General features: G+C 36.9%; 1 protein-coding gene across 3 annotated transcripts in view; it reads right to left on the reverse strand.

Annotated features, from left to right (window-relative positions):
• Positions 1-6,822: 6,822 nt before the first annotated feature.
• SEMA3A (semaphorin 3A) overlaps positions 6,823-17,984 on the reverse strand; it is a 238,354-nt gene continuing 227,192 nt past the window's right edge. For all 3 annotated transcript variants that reach the window (XM_027883646.1, XM_027883647.1, XM_027883648.1), the window contains 3 exons: positions 15,717-15,784; positions 9,892-10,034; positions 6,823-8,386 (listed from right to left, as the gene is read on the reverse strand). In XM_027883646.1, the coding sequence (XP_027739447.1) occupies positions 7,931-8,386; positions 9,892-10,034; positions 15,717-15,784 (667 nt within the window). In that variant the 3' untranslated portion in view covers positions 6,823-7,930. The remainder of the gene's footprint in view (positions 8,387-9,891; positions 10,035-15,716; positions 15,785-17,984) is intronic.

The raw sequence follows: 17,984 nt of genomic DNA on the forward strand, positions 1-17,984 counted from the left end.
TTTTCCTTAACTATCTAGCATGCAAAACAGCACAAGTAGTCTTTCTTTTCTCTGCTGGACATCAGACAATTGTTAAACTGGGCCAAAAGTTGAGCCTACATTATCTTCACACAAAACAGTAATTAAAAATCAACTTAAGAGACTCTGGCACAAAGCAAGAAAACATTCTACTCCAAGACTTACTTTAGGAACAGCAACAATGATTAAGTCACAAATAATTATACAAGAAAGATGTCTCATTCAGGACCTCTGATAAACACATAGCTGTTTAAAAAACAAACACGAAGTCCAGTGAGGTAGGAAGCTTTTTGTTATGCTCACTGAGTTTTACTCAGCCCATAATTTTTTTGCAGTGCAGTCACTGAAACAACCACCTGACATGGCTAAAGTTCTAACATTTTTTTGGTTGGTTTTCAAAACGGAATTTTGATCACACCTCAGCAATTTTCTTTTAGGTACTTCAAAATGATTTATCAATTAAAAGCTGATATTTAAAATCTTTAACCTGTAGTGATATACCTTAGACAAAATTACAAAGCCCTAAAAATTGGGCTTTAGAATAAAAGTCCTGACAAAACATTAATGGAAAGAGCAGCAGTGGCCCTACTATAATAATAAAATAACAAACAGAAGAGGAAAGTTAAGCCTTCTTCAGAGGATCTGGCACAGTCTGTCTGTTTGTTCTAGTTTATGGAGCTATTCAATGTGGTATTGTTCAGCGAAAGCAGGGTTTATAGGAATGCATTTTTTTCTATGTAGTGCTACAAACCCAGAAAAAAAGTGACATGTGAAACTAAAGGGCTTAAGGGACTGGTCATTGCAAAACATAGCTGAAATGTCTGCATTTCTTCTGTTTGCTCTTTTCCTCTCTTGCCCCCAGCTATAGTAAGAAAAGAGAAGTTCAAGTCATATTTGATATTTTCTTGATGTACTAGATCTAACAGAATTACCATAGTCTCTTTATCCTTTTTCCCACGCAGAAACGTGCATTTCCATTTGCTTCTGCATAAACAATCATAATTCATGTTAACACACTTACAAAAAAAGCTGACCATGAAACTCACAGAGAAATGAATATAATATATTTGGATAAAACATGAAAGTTATACAGGCTGCAGCATTACCCCATGTTGAGAGGTGCAAAGAGGAGTTTTGTTCCCAGGACAGACTATCAGATTTAATTTACACCAGGTTGTAAGGTGGAATGGCCTGTTGTAAGGTGGAATGGCCTGAAAATGTATTGGGCCTGTTCACGAAATTAGATTCATCCTTCAATATTCGTTCCCAGTGCCCCAGGTGCAGGTTGGTGGCACATGGTCGTGCATGGGCAGACATGGCAGGCTCGTGTATGGAGAGAAGGTTTAGACCCTTATTTCCACGAGGGCTTTTCTGCCCAAAGAAGAGGTGTTATAACCCTGTGCACATTATTTCTGAGTAACTGTTTAGGTGTACATTTTACCTTTTTTTTTTTTTTATTTTATTTTTCAGTGTCAACTAAACTAGGTCAGTCAAACTGGATCTGAGCTGTGCTGTTAAGGTACCATTGGTCTACTGTAGGCTTTCAGAAGGCAGGGAACTGACTAAATCTGGAAGATAAATGATCTCAGCTGATTGAAAGCAATTCAGAAGGATTGTTTGAGACTCCTTAGCTGCAAACACCAGGCTGCAGCTCACCTGACTGGAGATCCTAATTGCCCTGCCCACTCTAGAGCTCCTCCCACACTGCCTATGGCCTGGGACCTCACTCGAGCCCCTGGGGCAATCAGTGCTTATCCCAGAGAGGCTGCAGGATGCAATCTTCTGTCCCACACAACCCTGCCCATGGGACACACCAAGCCAGGTCCACATGTGGGCTGATGCTCAGTCCCCATCTCCAGGGATATGCTTGAACCCTGGCGCTGGAGCTGCCCCAGCTACCCCCTGTCCTGGATGTGGGGGCCAGGCTCTGGCTGCCAGGTCCTGCCCTGACACCCCAGGGACCCCAAACTACCCCTGGATCAGGAATTTGTCATCCCTTGTGACTCCCTGACAAACATCTTCTTGCATTATACCTCATAGTTCAATGAAGACATGCTTTTTACTGCCCACCAAATCCTAATTTTATACCTGTGGATAAGAACAGGACATTTTTAGATTTAGTACTAGCAGATGTGGCAAGAGTAGACTGCATACTAGTCTGACTGGAGTGCCTGGAACACAAAGCAGCTCAGGGAGGGCTGGTCATCAGAAATGGGGATCCCCATGCGTGTTGAAGAAGATATTAGCCTTCAGCAAGGACTATAGAGACCATATAATGACCTTTATGTAATACTGAGGCAAGAAGAAACTCATTTCCTGAAGGAGTGAAAAACTGCTAAGCAAGAAAGGGAGTTTGCTCTCTTCACCTAAGGGAAACTGTTTCAGTTTGGATATTGCTTCACCAGAGCTTTGTGATTTAGCTGAGATCATCCTGAAGTTCTCCAAAATGTCAACCTTTGATAAATTCCAGGACAAAAAGGTCCCAAATAAGGCCTGTTCTCTGCAGCTTCCAGTTTTTCTATGAAGCTCCTCCAGCCTTTCACATGAGAATTTATGGGGAGCAAAGAAGCTGGTTGGGTCACTAATACTCTGATCTACTTGTATCCTGTTACTCAGCATTCTAGGGAGAATAGTCCTTTTGTTTTATGCTTTAGAAAAAAAATCATAACTTTTCCTCCTATTAAATGGATGTTTGATTGGGAGCTCCGTGAATGTGACCTGTAAGGAAACAGAATAGTGTGTTTCAGTCTTTACAGAGGAAATATTTATAACAATTTATAGCTGAAGCCGTCAAACATATTCAGAGATGTACTAGAATTACACATAGAGCCTCAAATACTTCAGAGGAAAGAGGATTTCACCTCAGTGAAAGTTGACTGTTTCAGTGTATGTGTATATCTATCTATCTATGCATATATATGTGAGAACAAATAGGCATTAAATCCCAAATGTTTCTTCTTTCTTCCCAGTCAATGTCAATGAAGGTCGTCCCTAGGCATTGTACACTAGTGGCAATGTACAGAGTAGTAACAGAGGACACTCAGTTTAGCTGTGCTCTGCAGGGAATTCTAGCAAGGGACACAGCCTGGTGTAATCCAGAAACAAGGATCTTCCTCTGTGGGTATTTATAACCCATTCACTGGACACAGAAAAACAAAATTACTGTTTTATTCAGTTAGCAGATTCATGGCTTGTCATATTCCTTTTGTCCTTGTTTTATTTGCAGGTATCTTTTGTAACCTACTGAGTTTCTTGGCTGCTGCTGAGGGATTATTTTCATTTTCAGAAGACATTAGTAAAAATAAAATATCCTTATAACATCTTTTTCAACTGAACCCCTGTATCCTTGCTTTAGAGGAAGGAACATGAGTGAAGCTGAATGGATTAGTGATGATTAAGTACTGCTGGAGGTTTCTCCAATTCTGTATTTGCCAAATGGAAATAAGGATACTTTCTTTTCTCCACTTCTTGTCTGTGTATTTAAACTTCATGCTGTTCAGGACAGCATTTATCTTATTAGCTGTTTGCACAATGCTTAGTGCCTTGGCATATTATTTTTAGATAGAGCCCCTAAGCACTGTCAAACAGCTGCTAAGTTTACCTAAGGATACAAGGGTATGTTGGTAACAGAGAGAACCTGATTTATTCTACTTGCTGTCTGTGCAAGCCAGTTCCAAAAGGAAGCAGCATAGCTGTCCTAAGCCATTAGCATTGCACAGAATGAAAATTGTACAGCAACTTGCTCACATTCACATGGCTGCCAGGCTGATTTGCAGTTTGGTTCATGGGCAGAGTGGAGGGTGCGGGTGTGTGTAGGTGTGGTTTTATCTGCACAAAAGCCCAGCAGCTGTGCCAAAAGACAGGCTGAAGATAAGTTCATACCCTTCATTTCGGCCATTATTAGTTTGTAGTCTTCAAAAAAGAAGCAAACTCTGCCATTAATAAAAATAGCAATCCTTCTGGCCTTATACACAAGAGCTCACATACATTGATAGCATTATATTGGCAACAATGCACTCCACATGTTCACGAAGGTTACAGAGCACATTTCAGTGTAAACAGTCAAGACATCAAACTTCAAATATTTGGAAGAAATGTTTATTTAACAACTGAATACATGCTAAAAGAAATAATTTACAGCAGCAGTTTCATTACATTTTTTTTTCTCTCCAGTTTTCTAGTTCCCATATGAATTGAAGTGATAAATACAGAAGCAGAATTATTTACTACCCAGTGAGGAATGCGTTTAAAGAATAAGCGCAAAACTTAGACACTGATATAGCAAATAAACCACCTTATCACCTGTGTGGCAAAATCTTGCATTTTAGTATTTTGCTGAACACACCGAAATGGAGTACCTCTAGATAACAGTACTTTACACTGTACCTCCTTATCTAGTCAAAAATATTTACATCTCTTTTGACTAATGTGTAGGTAGCAAAAACTGAACTATTAAACACATACCATTGATATTCACTAAATAATACATAAAAAGGAACAGTAAATGCGCATTCACATGCATTTAATTTAATTTTGTTTTTTTTACATAGTGACTTTATTGGGTCATGAAGATTTAACTTTGTTCTGCAAAGATGCACATTTTCTCAGTTTGATGTTATAGCTTAACATAACCATACAGTTTTTAGGAGCCATTTAACAAATTCCCATTTCAGTGATCCGTGCAAGTGCAAAGTGTAGATGCGTAAGAATAAGATTCAATGTATTTTTGTTCCTTGCAGATGGATATCTTACAGCAAAACAAAATAGATTTTTCTGGTTATAAATGAAATCCTTTATTTGTCTCCAGCTTAAACACAACTTTTTACTTACTTTTTCTAAAGTCTGTAACTAGACGCTTAGAGGGTTTTATTGACAATTTACAGAAATACTATTTTAATCTTTATTTTCAAACCTTATGGTGCTTTAAATAATAATGACACAAATGGGGATATGAATTTTACCGAAGCTGCAGGGCATCTTTCTATACATTAATTCATCAAGGCCTATGTTTTTTAAAACAAAGTTCATTTCACATTGATGGTAAATACTGTTATAACTTGACCATAATATGAACCTGAAAATCAAAAATTTCCACTGCTGGCTTGATCTTCTGACCTCTTCTTTATACAAGCAAACACAAAAGTCTTAAACAAAACTACTCATGTCAGTGAGGATTGGATTGAAGTTTGTAAAATCTGATCATATCAACTGTCCAATGAGAGTGCCAGGTTATGACAAAAGCATTGCGATTTCTGTACTTTCTTCCCACACATTATCTTTCTCAGCACAGAAAAACATTTTAGAATTCTGTCTTAATTTGTTTCTTCTTCAGGCATTGCGAAAGAGGTTGGTTTTGGTTTGATTTTTTTGTACCAAGTTGCTATAGAACCAGTTGCTATGAGCATGGTAGAGAAAAAAGTTACATAGCAATTCCATTAATATGTAAAAAAAGAAACAAAGTAGTTTAGGATCTATTGAAATTGATTTGTATTTTTCCCACTGAATTCTCTGAGGTTCATTTTAAAACTGTTTCGTTTTGTAAGAGGATTTTAGTAACTAGATGGTACAAAATAGCCATCCATACATAGAAGGCTAAAGAGTGTTCTGTGATTAAATAATTCAGTTGACAATAATGCTCAGAAATTAATCATAAACTGAGCTGAAAAATGAATACTACTGTACATAAAAGCACATAGCTGAACATATGTTTTAATCCATCCCTATTCAGCACATCATGAAAGAATGAGAATTTAACAACATATTAGGTTAAACATAAGAGAGACTTAAAACTGCTTTAAAACTAAATTCCTAAGTGCTTTCTTAAATCATGGCCCTACAGCCTTGTCCTGGTCTATTCAATGATTTTTTTGCTAAAGAATTAAATGACAAAAAATCTTGCCAGTTCATCCTCACAAAGGATTCAAAGGGGACTAAAGTAACTGGGCTGTTTGTGAAAATCCAATTGCTATGGAGGTGAGAAGTCAAGACTTCACTAAGCAGAGCGATACTTGAATCAGTGAGAGGCAAGGAGACTTAGGCATATTGTGAGAGAAGCTGTCACAGCAGTTGTGTTATATTGTATCACATAAGCCTCACTGATAGTGTAGAGATAGATAAATTAAATAACCTCATGTGAATAACAACAAAACAGATCAGTCATCAGTGCAGACACACTTTTATATAAAAGCTCCTTTAGCAAACTAAGGATTTTGTTCTAGTAATTTTCCCCACAATGACATTACTTGAAATTATGTCATTTACAGACCCTACCAAGATTAGATATGGGAGGCTGGAGAAAGATGATCTCAAAAGAACTGGACACCATAGAACTGGGGACCAAAGGCACATCTGTGCTGAGGTGAATAAATCCACTACTTATAACCCTAAACTGACACTTATGGTGCAAGTACATTGTCTGTTTTACCCTGTTGCTCTCCTGTATATAGAATAAGACAGAAGTGCAGGACCAAATTATCTGTTAGTATAAACTAGTCTTAAGCTGAACTTCACCAATTGACTACTGCAGCAGATTTCACCCACAGATAAAACTGTCCCTCAGATCTTAAAATGGGGCTTTGAGGTTACTGTTTATGTGGTCTAGTGCTGGTTCTTCGCATTTGGGTGATCTGGCCCACAGAAAGAATGGAGCACTGAGAATCAGTAGTGTGGACATATTTCTACCACAGAGCTGGGAACACAACTCCTTAAACTGAATAAGAGCTTTGCTCATGGATGTATGACAGTTTATGAGCCACAGTATTTAAATATTAGCATTCACAAATACGAACCAAGAAAGCAAGAGTGTAATTAGTAGAGGGTATTTTAATGCTATTTGTATTTTTTTTAATAAAAAAAAATATACAACTGAAAATCAATGCTCTCCTCTTCATTGGTTCAATCTATAGCAAGGTGTTAGACAAGTTGAATAATTTCAAATACCATACTTAGAAGAACAGAATGTAGAATACTTCCATGCTATACATGAAGTGACTTTCATGTTAAAATAGCTTAGTTTTAAAATTTCTTTGAAGTACATGTCATATAGATTACTGAGAGGGGAGGAGGTTAACTGCAGTGTGACTAGCTCCCCTGGAAGTTTTTCCAAACAAAACAGTAAAGCAGCTCATAATTGGAAGTTGTCTTTTTTTCCTCTAAACCAATAATTAGGAAGCACAATATTTCTAAGACAAAAAGCCTAATCTATTTTAGAAATGAGCTAATGTTTGCTGCATATTTTTCATGGTACATTTAAATTATAGTTTTAATAAAATACATCTTTAGATCAAAGCGGAAAGAAGTCATCAGTAGTAGGCCAGTGTACTCCACATTTTTTTTCTTTCAGATGATGGATGGCTTATGTTGTTCAGATTTCCACAATTAATCTCATTCAGTATTGTTTTTCCTCTTCTAGCACATATAAACAGGAGAACTGGTAGACAAAACAAGAACAAAATCCTTGTGTCCAATCACGTGTTTAGACGTTCATCAGCTTAATGAGTTCATGCAGTTTTATATATAAGTCTAGAAATGGTAGTGCTGATGATGAAAGGTGAGGGTTGATTTTCTTTTCTATAAGATGACAGCATGAAATTTTGTTTATATCTCCGGCAAAAGAGAAAGCAAAACTTGCCTGTTGAATACTTGTAGAATTTTTAGAGCAGTAAGTTAGGTCCGGGTGAGTTATCATCCTTGAAACTCTGGTCTTTCTGGTCTTAGAATCAGAGCAGAGAGGAAGGAATTGCTAGGAAAGTTAGAAATGGATTTTATTTAAACCTAGTGGAAATCGTTTGAACTTTCCACGCTTGTAAACATCCACATAATGCCATGAAAAAGTTCATGAATATTGCATTTTTTTCCAGTTATCTGTCTATACAAGTTTCTACTTGGATGAGGTTCCTAGAGGTAATGAAGCTCAGACACTCCGTGGTGCCCTCTCAAATTCATGGGTCCTCCTGTTTCTACCTTTTTTATTCTCCTGTAGGTGCTTCCACTTATTTGTGTTCACCTGCGCGTTGGCAGGCCTTTGCCGGCGCTGTTTGCGGTCTCTTTTCCAAACCTGCTCGCAGAACTCATCCATTGTGTTGAGATTGGGGTGGTTGATTAACTGCATGAAGTCTCTGTACCAGATCTTTTGACTGGGGGTCATGCTGTTGGTAGCATCCTTGATCTTGGAAGCATCGCCATCTTCTTCTTTATGGAGCAGCTCTTCCAGGTGGTCAGTATCGATCACTTCAAGGGTCACTTTGAGCAGAGTTTGCATGAAGCCATGCTCCACAGCATGGCAGAAATACACACCAGAGTCTCTCCGGTGAAGACTTCGTAGCAATAGGCCCTGTTCTGTCCGGATCATATGGTCACCCACTTTTATCTGTATTGGAAAAAAGTGGTAATTTCAATGGTTGTCTTTCACATATGTGCCACATTATCTCCTAACCATACTAACTCCTTAGTACTGCTCCTTTCAATGGCAAAACTTGGCCGAAAAATCCCAAACCCACAAAAATGGAAAACCCTTTGCCATTCATCTGTAATTATGAAAGGCTCAAATACTATGGAAAAACCAATGTCCTGCAAAGACTTTGGGGAATTAGGAATTTACTCCTTAGTCCTTGCTGCTGCTGAACAAAGATCTGTATCAAATCTGTCAGCTGGACTTCCTGGTAAGGTTACAGAAGATCCTTGCCTGTAACCAGCAGAGTCAGCATGGATGTATTTGGATGTATTACCGAGGTCACATTTATCATTACCTTTTAGTCAAACCTAAATCCAATTAAAGGAAAGGTTCTCTGTCTTCCTATTGTTCCTTAATACGAAACCCCTTATGCATAGAAGTGGATTCTGCATAAGTGGAAAATTTACAATCAAGGGTTAAATCTGAAAATGTTAATATTCAAAAAGCAGCTTTTCAAAATACAGTATTTTTTTCTGAATTCATTCATGGGATGTAACTCTGTTTTCTGAATGCACATATGGATGCAGACAGAAAGGCCACAAACCTGTTTGCTGTTCTCTTCACCAAGAATAAATTCTTAATAATTTACTACTTATGCAAACAAAAGAAAAATATTTAAAGGTGCTAATGTAACTATTTAGAACATGCTTTAAATATACATGTATTTAACAATACTTCCATGCAAAACCCAAGTTTTTGTTTCCTAGATTGACCTCCCTAGCTACCAGAGCAGATTCTTCTCTTAAGATATGAGTGACCTAGTTTGATAGTAACAGGACTTGAAAACCTGGGTGATTAATAACATAAGAATGTTGGTGACAAGAGAAGGAGATAAATAAAGTATCAACTTAGAGTAAAGCAAACAGGGAAGGTCAGTATTTTTGCCTCTAAGAATATTGCTTTTTTGAAAAAAATGTACAAGTTTTCATACTCTTGCGTCCACTACAGTTCTCAGTTCTTCATTCTGTCTCTGCCTTATGTGCAAAAAAGTCTTGGAGCATGCAGTACATAGGATGCTCCTGATAGACTATGCTTCAGTCAAACAGTATAATTAGATGAGTGCAGGTAAACTGCAATTTTAAGGTCTTTGTGATATTCAAGTTCATATAATCCTTGTTTCATGTTTTAGGTGAAAAGATAGAATGCAAACTTCTCGTATTTCTGGGATCTCTACTGCAAAACAAACTTGCTCAGGGAGTCTGAGCAAGGAGAGGATATGAATGTTTTCTGCTGTAACAATCTGTAAAACCTATTGAGAGATTACAGGACTTAATGGTAATAAGAGCGATAATACGGTGAAGAACAATGGCAGTTATAAGAGTATAGAGGAATTCTGCTAAACTAAAATAGTTCTGGGAAGGACTCAGATTGAAGTTTATAAAGAAAATTAGTTGCATCTCTTCTCTTTTTTTTTAGTGTACCTCTTCTTTGCGGTCATCATTTTGCTTCTGGAATTGCCAGTAGACTACAGCACGCTGAGATTTTGGACTGCACTCAAGAAACGTGCTGCTGTTCTCTACTCCATAGATAATCTTTTCCTCCAGGGTGTGACCACTTGGGTTATCTGTACAACATGGGAAAAAAAAAAAAAGAAAAAGAAAAGAAACAAATTAAAATTACTGAAAAAATCCCCACTTGAATGCTGAGTAATTTTTTGTTGTTGTTGTTTATAAAATTGGGCTCCCTTAAAGTGTTTAAAGATAAACACTTAAAAGAAAATTTCCCCATATCAGTACGCTATTTGGAAAATTTCCATCAACACCTCTGTCTTTGTAAGGATTCCTGGTAGGTTTTTGGTTTTTACTGGTTTTGTTCATTTTTTTTTTTAATTGTATTTTAAATCCTAACAGCTGCTAACATCTCAATATGGGAAGTTAATGAATTTAATTGTGAAATTTTCTGTAAACCTCATTATTATTCATCAAGGAAAACATCTAGGACACGACAAGAATTTTTAATAGCAAACTGTATGCGATGAGAAAATTCAGGGTGTAGTTGCAGAATGTTTGTAATGATGCCTCCTGGGCTCTATGGTCATTATACTTTAGAGTAAAGTAATAAAACATGAGGCTATTTAAAAGTAGTATAATGTGTTTAGATTACATGGAACTGCAGTTTGCTGAAGCTGTTAATGACCAGAAATAATGTTTTTGAGGAAACAATCTTCAATTAATCATTTCCTCTCATACTGATATAATTTATGGAAATGTAATGAGGTTAATAAACCAGACATTATGGGAGGGGAAAAAGAAAGTTAAATAAATTACTTCCTTTTGTAACAACAATGTTTCAAGATATTCATCAACTTGCTGGAAATATCACATAGCTATAGGATTTATATGGTATTTGATTCTTCTCCAATACCACAGAGACTGTAAGTTTCAGCTCTCCACTTTAGCTAAATATTTAAAATGCTGTTATGGAATTAAGTGGCCACTGATCAACAATCCTGAAGAGTAAGTGAGGAGGAAGGGCTTGGTAGGCTATTTAACATTGCGTGGATCTCATGGGGTTTCCTGACTTTTTTGCCATTCTTTGCCATTCTTTCCATTTTCCACTTTTGAACTTTAGCACTGGAAATCTTCAAGGAATCAGTTTTGATATGTTTTAACAGGAAAATTATGTCTCTTTAAAACCCTTTGAGAGAAATCCTTTGTCCAGTTTTGTTTGCTCCCAACTGTGCCTCTATCATATTGCTAATGTTGTTTACAGAACACAGGCTGTTTACCAGATGACTGAACCAAAGGTAAAATTAAAATTGAGCTCCTGGTTTATGTTGATGCAGACTCATATTCCTTTCAATAATGACTTGCAGTCCTGAAAGAGGATGGGCGAAGGGATGTGAGGCAGAATAGGAACTGATGCTTGCCCAATTTTCCACAAGAAAACAACAAATAGCCTATTAACACTAAACAAATAGGAAATGGGTTTGCTTGCCTTCCTCTGCTGGATTGTGGACCTTTTAAGCAAGTAAGTGGGGTGTTCTATAAAAAACTAAGTGAAACAATGTTTATGACATCTTTCAGAAACCACATTCCCACGAAGAATGTCAGTGCAGCTCTGAGTCAGGAAGATAGGGAGCAATGGAAGAAATAATTAGAAAGCAAAGCAGCAAGAGAAAAGTGAGACAGCTGGAAGAGAATGTAGCCAAGTGTACTGGTGATAAGCTCTGAGATGGAGCACAGGTGAATTGGTGTCAGTGAAGCAGGGGAACTGGAAGTATGAGAAGAGATTAACTGAATATAATTAGAAGTGCTAAGATAAAGATTGGAAATGGGACTGACTGGCTGATAACTTATGGGTCCAGATTCAACACTGTGAATGATGTACTGACTCTTTTGGTTCAGTTCCTCTGCTTAAGGAACAGAATTCACAGGGCTGAGCAGGCAGCCAAGGATTCTCACACAGTCAGAGAGAAGTTGTTTGATATCTGAATTGGAATCCACAACAGATACATGTACAGGGCTGCAGCATAAAACAGTAAGTAGGAAATTTCCCATTTTATAGCCTGGAACACTTCTGTTACTGCTCCAGCGATTTGTTTCTGTGAAACAGTGATTTACAGGCAGAATAAAGGATGGAAACACAGGGATTTCACCCTAGGATGCACACTCTGTTTCAATTCCTCTCCCAGGCTCCATGAATCGTGGTTGCAGAATGGCCCAACTTAAACAAGAGAAATCCAACATTTTTGGCTGTTTGTATTGGAAGTACAACTATCAAGTCAATTTCCTAAGCCTAAATGGACTTTACGTCCTCATCTTCCACATCCTAAACAGTGGATTTAACTAGCAGGTTACACATTAGGGGGCTTGCAGTACCACTGACTATACTTTCCTGAACACAGCTTAGTTCAAGTAAATTACACAGGACCAGAGCATATGTAACACTCGTCTCATTAAATCCAAGGAAGATAACTGCCTAGATTCTAAATGTCAGTAGAAAGGACAAAACCAGGTATTTCTTTGGCAAAGGTCCCCCTGCCCAAGAGGAGTGGTGTATTTTTAAGTATATAGGGAAGTTTCTGCTGGAAAACTTAGGTAGCTAGGATATCTTTAGTATCTAAGAAGCAAGAAGGGTATTTTTGAAACTGGGTGCTCTGACACCACTTCAAACTTCTGTTTTCTTGGATCTGATCTATGACATTCTAGTGTGTTAGAGAACACCATGGAAAGGGAGTGAAGTCCTCTTTAAATTTCTTCACAGGTGCAGAAAATAAAGTATGGGTGGCAGATGAGAGAGGAAGCAATTAGGAGATCCTTCAATTTCCATTTCCATGATTTAACAGAGCAGAAGGCACATCCAAAAATGTCTATAAAGTCCATGTAATACTGAGTATGTGGAGTGCAATAAAGTAAGCAATCACAGGATCGGAGTGCAGCTTTGGGACTGAGGGAGAAGCTGAAGAGACTAGAAAGAAGAATGAAAGTCTAGGAAGTCCAGAAAAGCAGGTGGAGGAATTAGAAAAGCATAGAAGTCGTGAAGTTGGTTATGAAATTCAGCCCACAATCCTGTCTGAGAGCAGTAATTCCCAAAATGAACCCAAGAGCAGTATCAGTTTACTACCCTGATAAATGTCCTTTAAGTACATAATTTCTGACATAACCAAAGAAGTATGAAAGGCCAAGTACTTATACCAAGACTGCTTTGCAGATGAATCAATCTCACTATACAGTTTAACTCAGTGATTCTTTAAATGTTCCCTGGGATAAATCAGCTCAAAAAGGTGCCTCTTCTATTACAAATTCTTAAAAAAAAAAAAAAAAAAAAAAAAGAAAAGTAAAAAAATACTTGATTAATTTCTTGATGGCACTGGAGTGTTATGCTTAAAAAAAAAAATTTCTTTAGCTGACACAAAGGTGTCCATGCTTTTAGATTTAAGCATTAATGTCTGGGCAAACACCTGTACAGCTAAGGATCCTCAGCTCCCTCTAATGTTGTTGTGCAGTCATTTTATATTAGTTCTTATACATTTGCACCAAAGGGCAATGGATAGTCTTATGTAAGCCTTATTAAAAACATTAGTTCTTCAGACTGATCACAAAGTTGGTTTCTGCAATACCTTTAAAAGTGAGATTTTTCTTTTTTTATGTATTTGTTGGCTCACATGGAGAATCAACTGGCAGTTACTGCAAGTGAATGTGTAGACAAGTAGCAAAAGATTGCTGGAGCTTATTTTTGGTTATAGGTGAACCCAATTCTTCATCTGTCCAGATGAAGAATGTCCAGAAAAGTTCTGGTCACAAACAAGGAAAAACCTCAGCATAAGTTGGCACAGGAAGTTTACAGGCCATGCAGTCACCTGTACAACACATGACTACGTGTAAATGACACGTAAATGTAGGAAAATGTAACAGATTTACAACTCTATTAATTTAGAGAAAATTTAACTCAAGACCAGTCTAAATCATTCATTAAGCATTTTAACAGTGCATCCTTCAGGTCTAAGATCCAGAATTTCATTCCCTCAGTATTTTTTGTAACTTACTGATACTTGCTTTTCTTATTTTGACAAAGCTGTATCAAAGATCCTTGTGATCAGGGGTGCCATGATTGTTGCAATGAAAAAAATGCATTTCTGGATTAATGCAAAACTGTATTACTCTCTTCCCTTTGGACAGAACATATCTTTATCAGATAAATATGCTTACCAAATATGGGAAGATATAAAAAAAACCAAAGGGTTTTGAAATGCTTTTTTCACCTATGAAAATAAAGAACAAACTTACAGTTGTATAAAGCACAGCAGGCAACAGCTAGAAAACATTAAAATGAACAAACATGTGGTAGCCCAGGCCATATTTTTACTCATGAGTAACATGTCCAGAAAGTAAAAAGGTAAAGTTAAGACATGCTTCTGCTGGTATTAAAATCAACATTTAGTGCCTGGTGAAATTTTCCTATTGGGAAATGTCATCTCAGCCTCAGTATCTACACTGTATATGCATCACTTCTTTTGATGCAACAAGAAATTTTTGAACTTTCTTCTAGTGCCGATTGACTAGTTCAAATCTAAACTAATTGTACATTTGTGAGTTCTCAAAATGTGACAACTACATCCTGATCACAATCCATTCATGCATTTTTACAAACCCTTTTGCCCTCTGAGTAACTTGGCCTGAGTCTGTTAATCAAGAAGTAAAAAGAAAAGCTATAGTAATGTTAGCTGTGAGTTTCAAATGACTGAAAGGAAGATAGATAAAACTATTAGTGAAACATATTGATGGTGAATTATAGCTGACACAAAGTACAACTTTGAACTATTTATCATTTTTGTTATTATATGGACTGGAAGGACATGAGGATTTTGAGATATTGCCATTTTCAGTCACCTCCTTATCCCAGAGATCTGTCTAGTGGTTTAAGCCTTGGATTAACTCGGTTACAGCATAGTGTTAATAACAACAAGGTTGTGGGTTTGATCCCCATATGGGCCACTCACGATCCGGACTCGATGATCCTTGGGGGTCCCTTTCAACTCAGAATACTCTGTGTGTGTATAGACCTGCTACAATCATAAAGATCCACTTTTTTCCAGCAGAGGGAAGTATTGCCTAAATGTTCCCTCCACTTACAGCAAAATGGACATTTTTAATTTTCTGAGTGAAGGTCTTCTGAAAAGTTTGGCAACAAATTAGTAACTGTGAGAAGTTTATCAGTCAAACAAGTCCAGAAAGCAATCTGATCAATACACTGTGAAAATGAAATAGCTGACAAAAAACCAAATCAAAATATGTCCAAGAAAACCCATGCTGAAAGCATATGGGACAGGCCTATTGCAAGGAACATCCTGATCTTTACATCTTTTAGTGTGGCACCTACAACAAGGGTCATTCCATATTTGGCAAGATAGTTACAAACACGTTTGCTTATCATCTTCTGCAAACTATATAAAACAATGTGCATGTACTTCTTGCTATCCTGAAGGAGTTACAAGTCCTCTCTGATATAATATGCCTAACTTGATGGTATAGTATTATCAGGTAAGAGAAGCAGGAAAATTAAAATGCTTAAAACTGTTAACTTGAGGAAAACAAAACAAAAAAAAAACCCTCAAATAGTCTGTAATGTCTGATCAAGGCAATTGTAAGCTATCTAAATTGGGATAATGATGCATTATTTTCATCTTTCACAGATGTTCGAGGCAATTTCACCAACAAATCATTCACATGCTTCCTACTTTACTCGTGCACAGTCTGTAAAATACATACAAATTAGCTGCACTTCAGTTGTGCCCATAACTCACCGTGATGCTGCAGGTCTGAGCAGTGGGTAAGCGGGTCTCCGTTTCGGATGTCTTGCCGTCTAGTACGTCTGCAAATATCATGTTAGAAATCTGTTAGTGACCTTCTCAGTGGTCAGAACACACATTTACCATGACTGAAGAGCAATGAATGGAACATATATAATTACAGAAGTCACAAGGGCATCTAAACTACACTAGGAAGGAAATCACATTGTTACTACTGTATTCTGTGCACTGTCACAGTTTGTGGATTCAGGCTTTATAATTACAGGTCAAGTCTCGAGAAACTGGTAAATACATATCTCTTGCACTGAGATACTAAATAAAAAAATTATTCGAAATTAATTATTAATAATAAAGATATACTACATAAAATACTATGTTTCTTTTCACTGTGTGGGCAACACGGATCACAGACAAATTCATTACTTGACACATTACTTGACATTATTTGACTGCTGAGGGATTAAAATACATCAAAACCCATGAAGAAACTACAGCTTTTCTGCAAGTACAGAATACTTTGAGTATTGTGGCATCTTTTAGACAGATGAAATGTTAGGATGGGTGGCTTTCAAAGAATGCTGAAGTGCAGTATTTTCTACAAAATATAAATTAAAATACATAGATCATTTCAGCCACTACAGATTTCACCAAAACATTTCTGGAAAAAACCTTTTACTTAACTGTAGCAAGTGGCTTTGTCTTTAGAATAAACAGAATAAGACACTTGAAAAGAAAGATTTTGAAATGCTGTTTATTCCATTTTTTTGTAGCTTGAGTCTGAGTTCTACCTTTAATTGCATGTATACACAGTATATTCTTTTCCTAGTTTGAATTCTACTGGTTCTTTTGAAAAAAATATTGATCTGTACTAAAAAAAAAATAAATATTGTATTTCAGAAAAGAGTTTTATATGGTTTTATTTTGCCCATGTTGTTCTCTCTTTGTCTGCTCCGATTTTTATTTAAATAGCTGTGACACAAAATTCAACCGAGCCAGAGAAAAGCTTTCATATAAAAAGAAGGAAAAAAAGAACAAGGCAAACAAAGATGTGTTTCAAGTGTGAGCACTTCACTTTAGGAATCGGAGAAAGCCTGAGGGCTTGCAAAATTAGAAGAGAACAAAGAGGATTAGGCTGCTGAACAATGCTGCGATTTCAGATTATGGTATCCAGCAACGGATATGCAAAAGTCAAGTAGCCTTGTAAAAAGCCCTGTTGGTCACTCCCCTGTGACAACAGCCCACATTTTTAAAAGCCATTGTTCTGCGGTGCAGATCATCTCTCTTCTCTCCATCAGCCCTATTTGCAGGCTCTCACTAACAGCCCAGCATCAGCACATGCCAAGAGTTCTCACTAAGGCACAACTGCTTAGCTGATTCCTCTTGCCTGAAAGATTTTAACCATATTTTTTCCACTGAAAACTATTGGAATGTTAAACCTGAACTTAGTTACATGAAGTATAGCAACAGGTTTTTTTTTCTCATCTGAATATTTCTTATAAATTGAGATGGCCAATTTTTTTTATTTTTCTGAATAAAAACTTCTTTAAACTCGTGAATTAGAACATCTTAGCACACTTTAGTAAGAAGGAATCTTCTGCTGATTGATACATGATTAAAAAAATGTACTACTCATAATTTCCAATATCTATATATTAGTCATCACCACCGACAAAACCACACCCAAGAACATAAGGAATCGCAAAATTTTGCTACTCCTTCCTAAATTTGGAAACATGGCATATTTATAGGATACTATTTGTAGGAAAAAAGTCTGTGGAAAGACTCATATTACTGTCAATGAAGTTTAGATGAGACGTTTAGTTAGAATCTCAGGAAAATGTTGCACATATCACAATTGTATCAACACGATGATTTACGAAATATGAACCAGAACATATCTGCATGGGGTAAAGTGAAGTGGTCACACAACAGGAGCTCTGGACTGTCATTTATACTTGTAAAATACACAAAGAAAGAAAAGCAAATTAAAATCGAGGCTTATAAAATCTTGTAAAAAAAAAAAAAAAACAGAAGAAAAATCAAATCAAAACAAAATAAAAACCCCAAAAGCAACTACTACTAAAGCATCTGTACGATTGCCTCAGGACTCAGTTTTCCCAATATTTCTGGAGCCTGAAATTACAAGAATTTATTATTAGGAAAATGTTGACATTTAAGCTGTTCCCAGCAATTCTGATTTGATCATAGATGCATTCCAAGCTGGCTTGAGATAGTGGGTACAGCAGGCACCAGGTAAACAGA

Source organism: Empidonax traillii, unplaced genomic scaffold (assembly GCF_003031625.1).
Source record: "Empidonax traillii isolate 1590-97213 ecotype Southwest subspecies unplaced genomic scaffold, ASM303162v1 scaffold131:size1687323, whole genome shotgun sequence".
In the NCBI taxonomy this organism is placed as follows: Eukaryota; Metazoa; Chordata; class Aves; order Passeriformes; family Tyrannidae; genus Empidonax; species Empidonax traillii.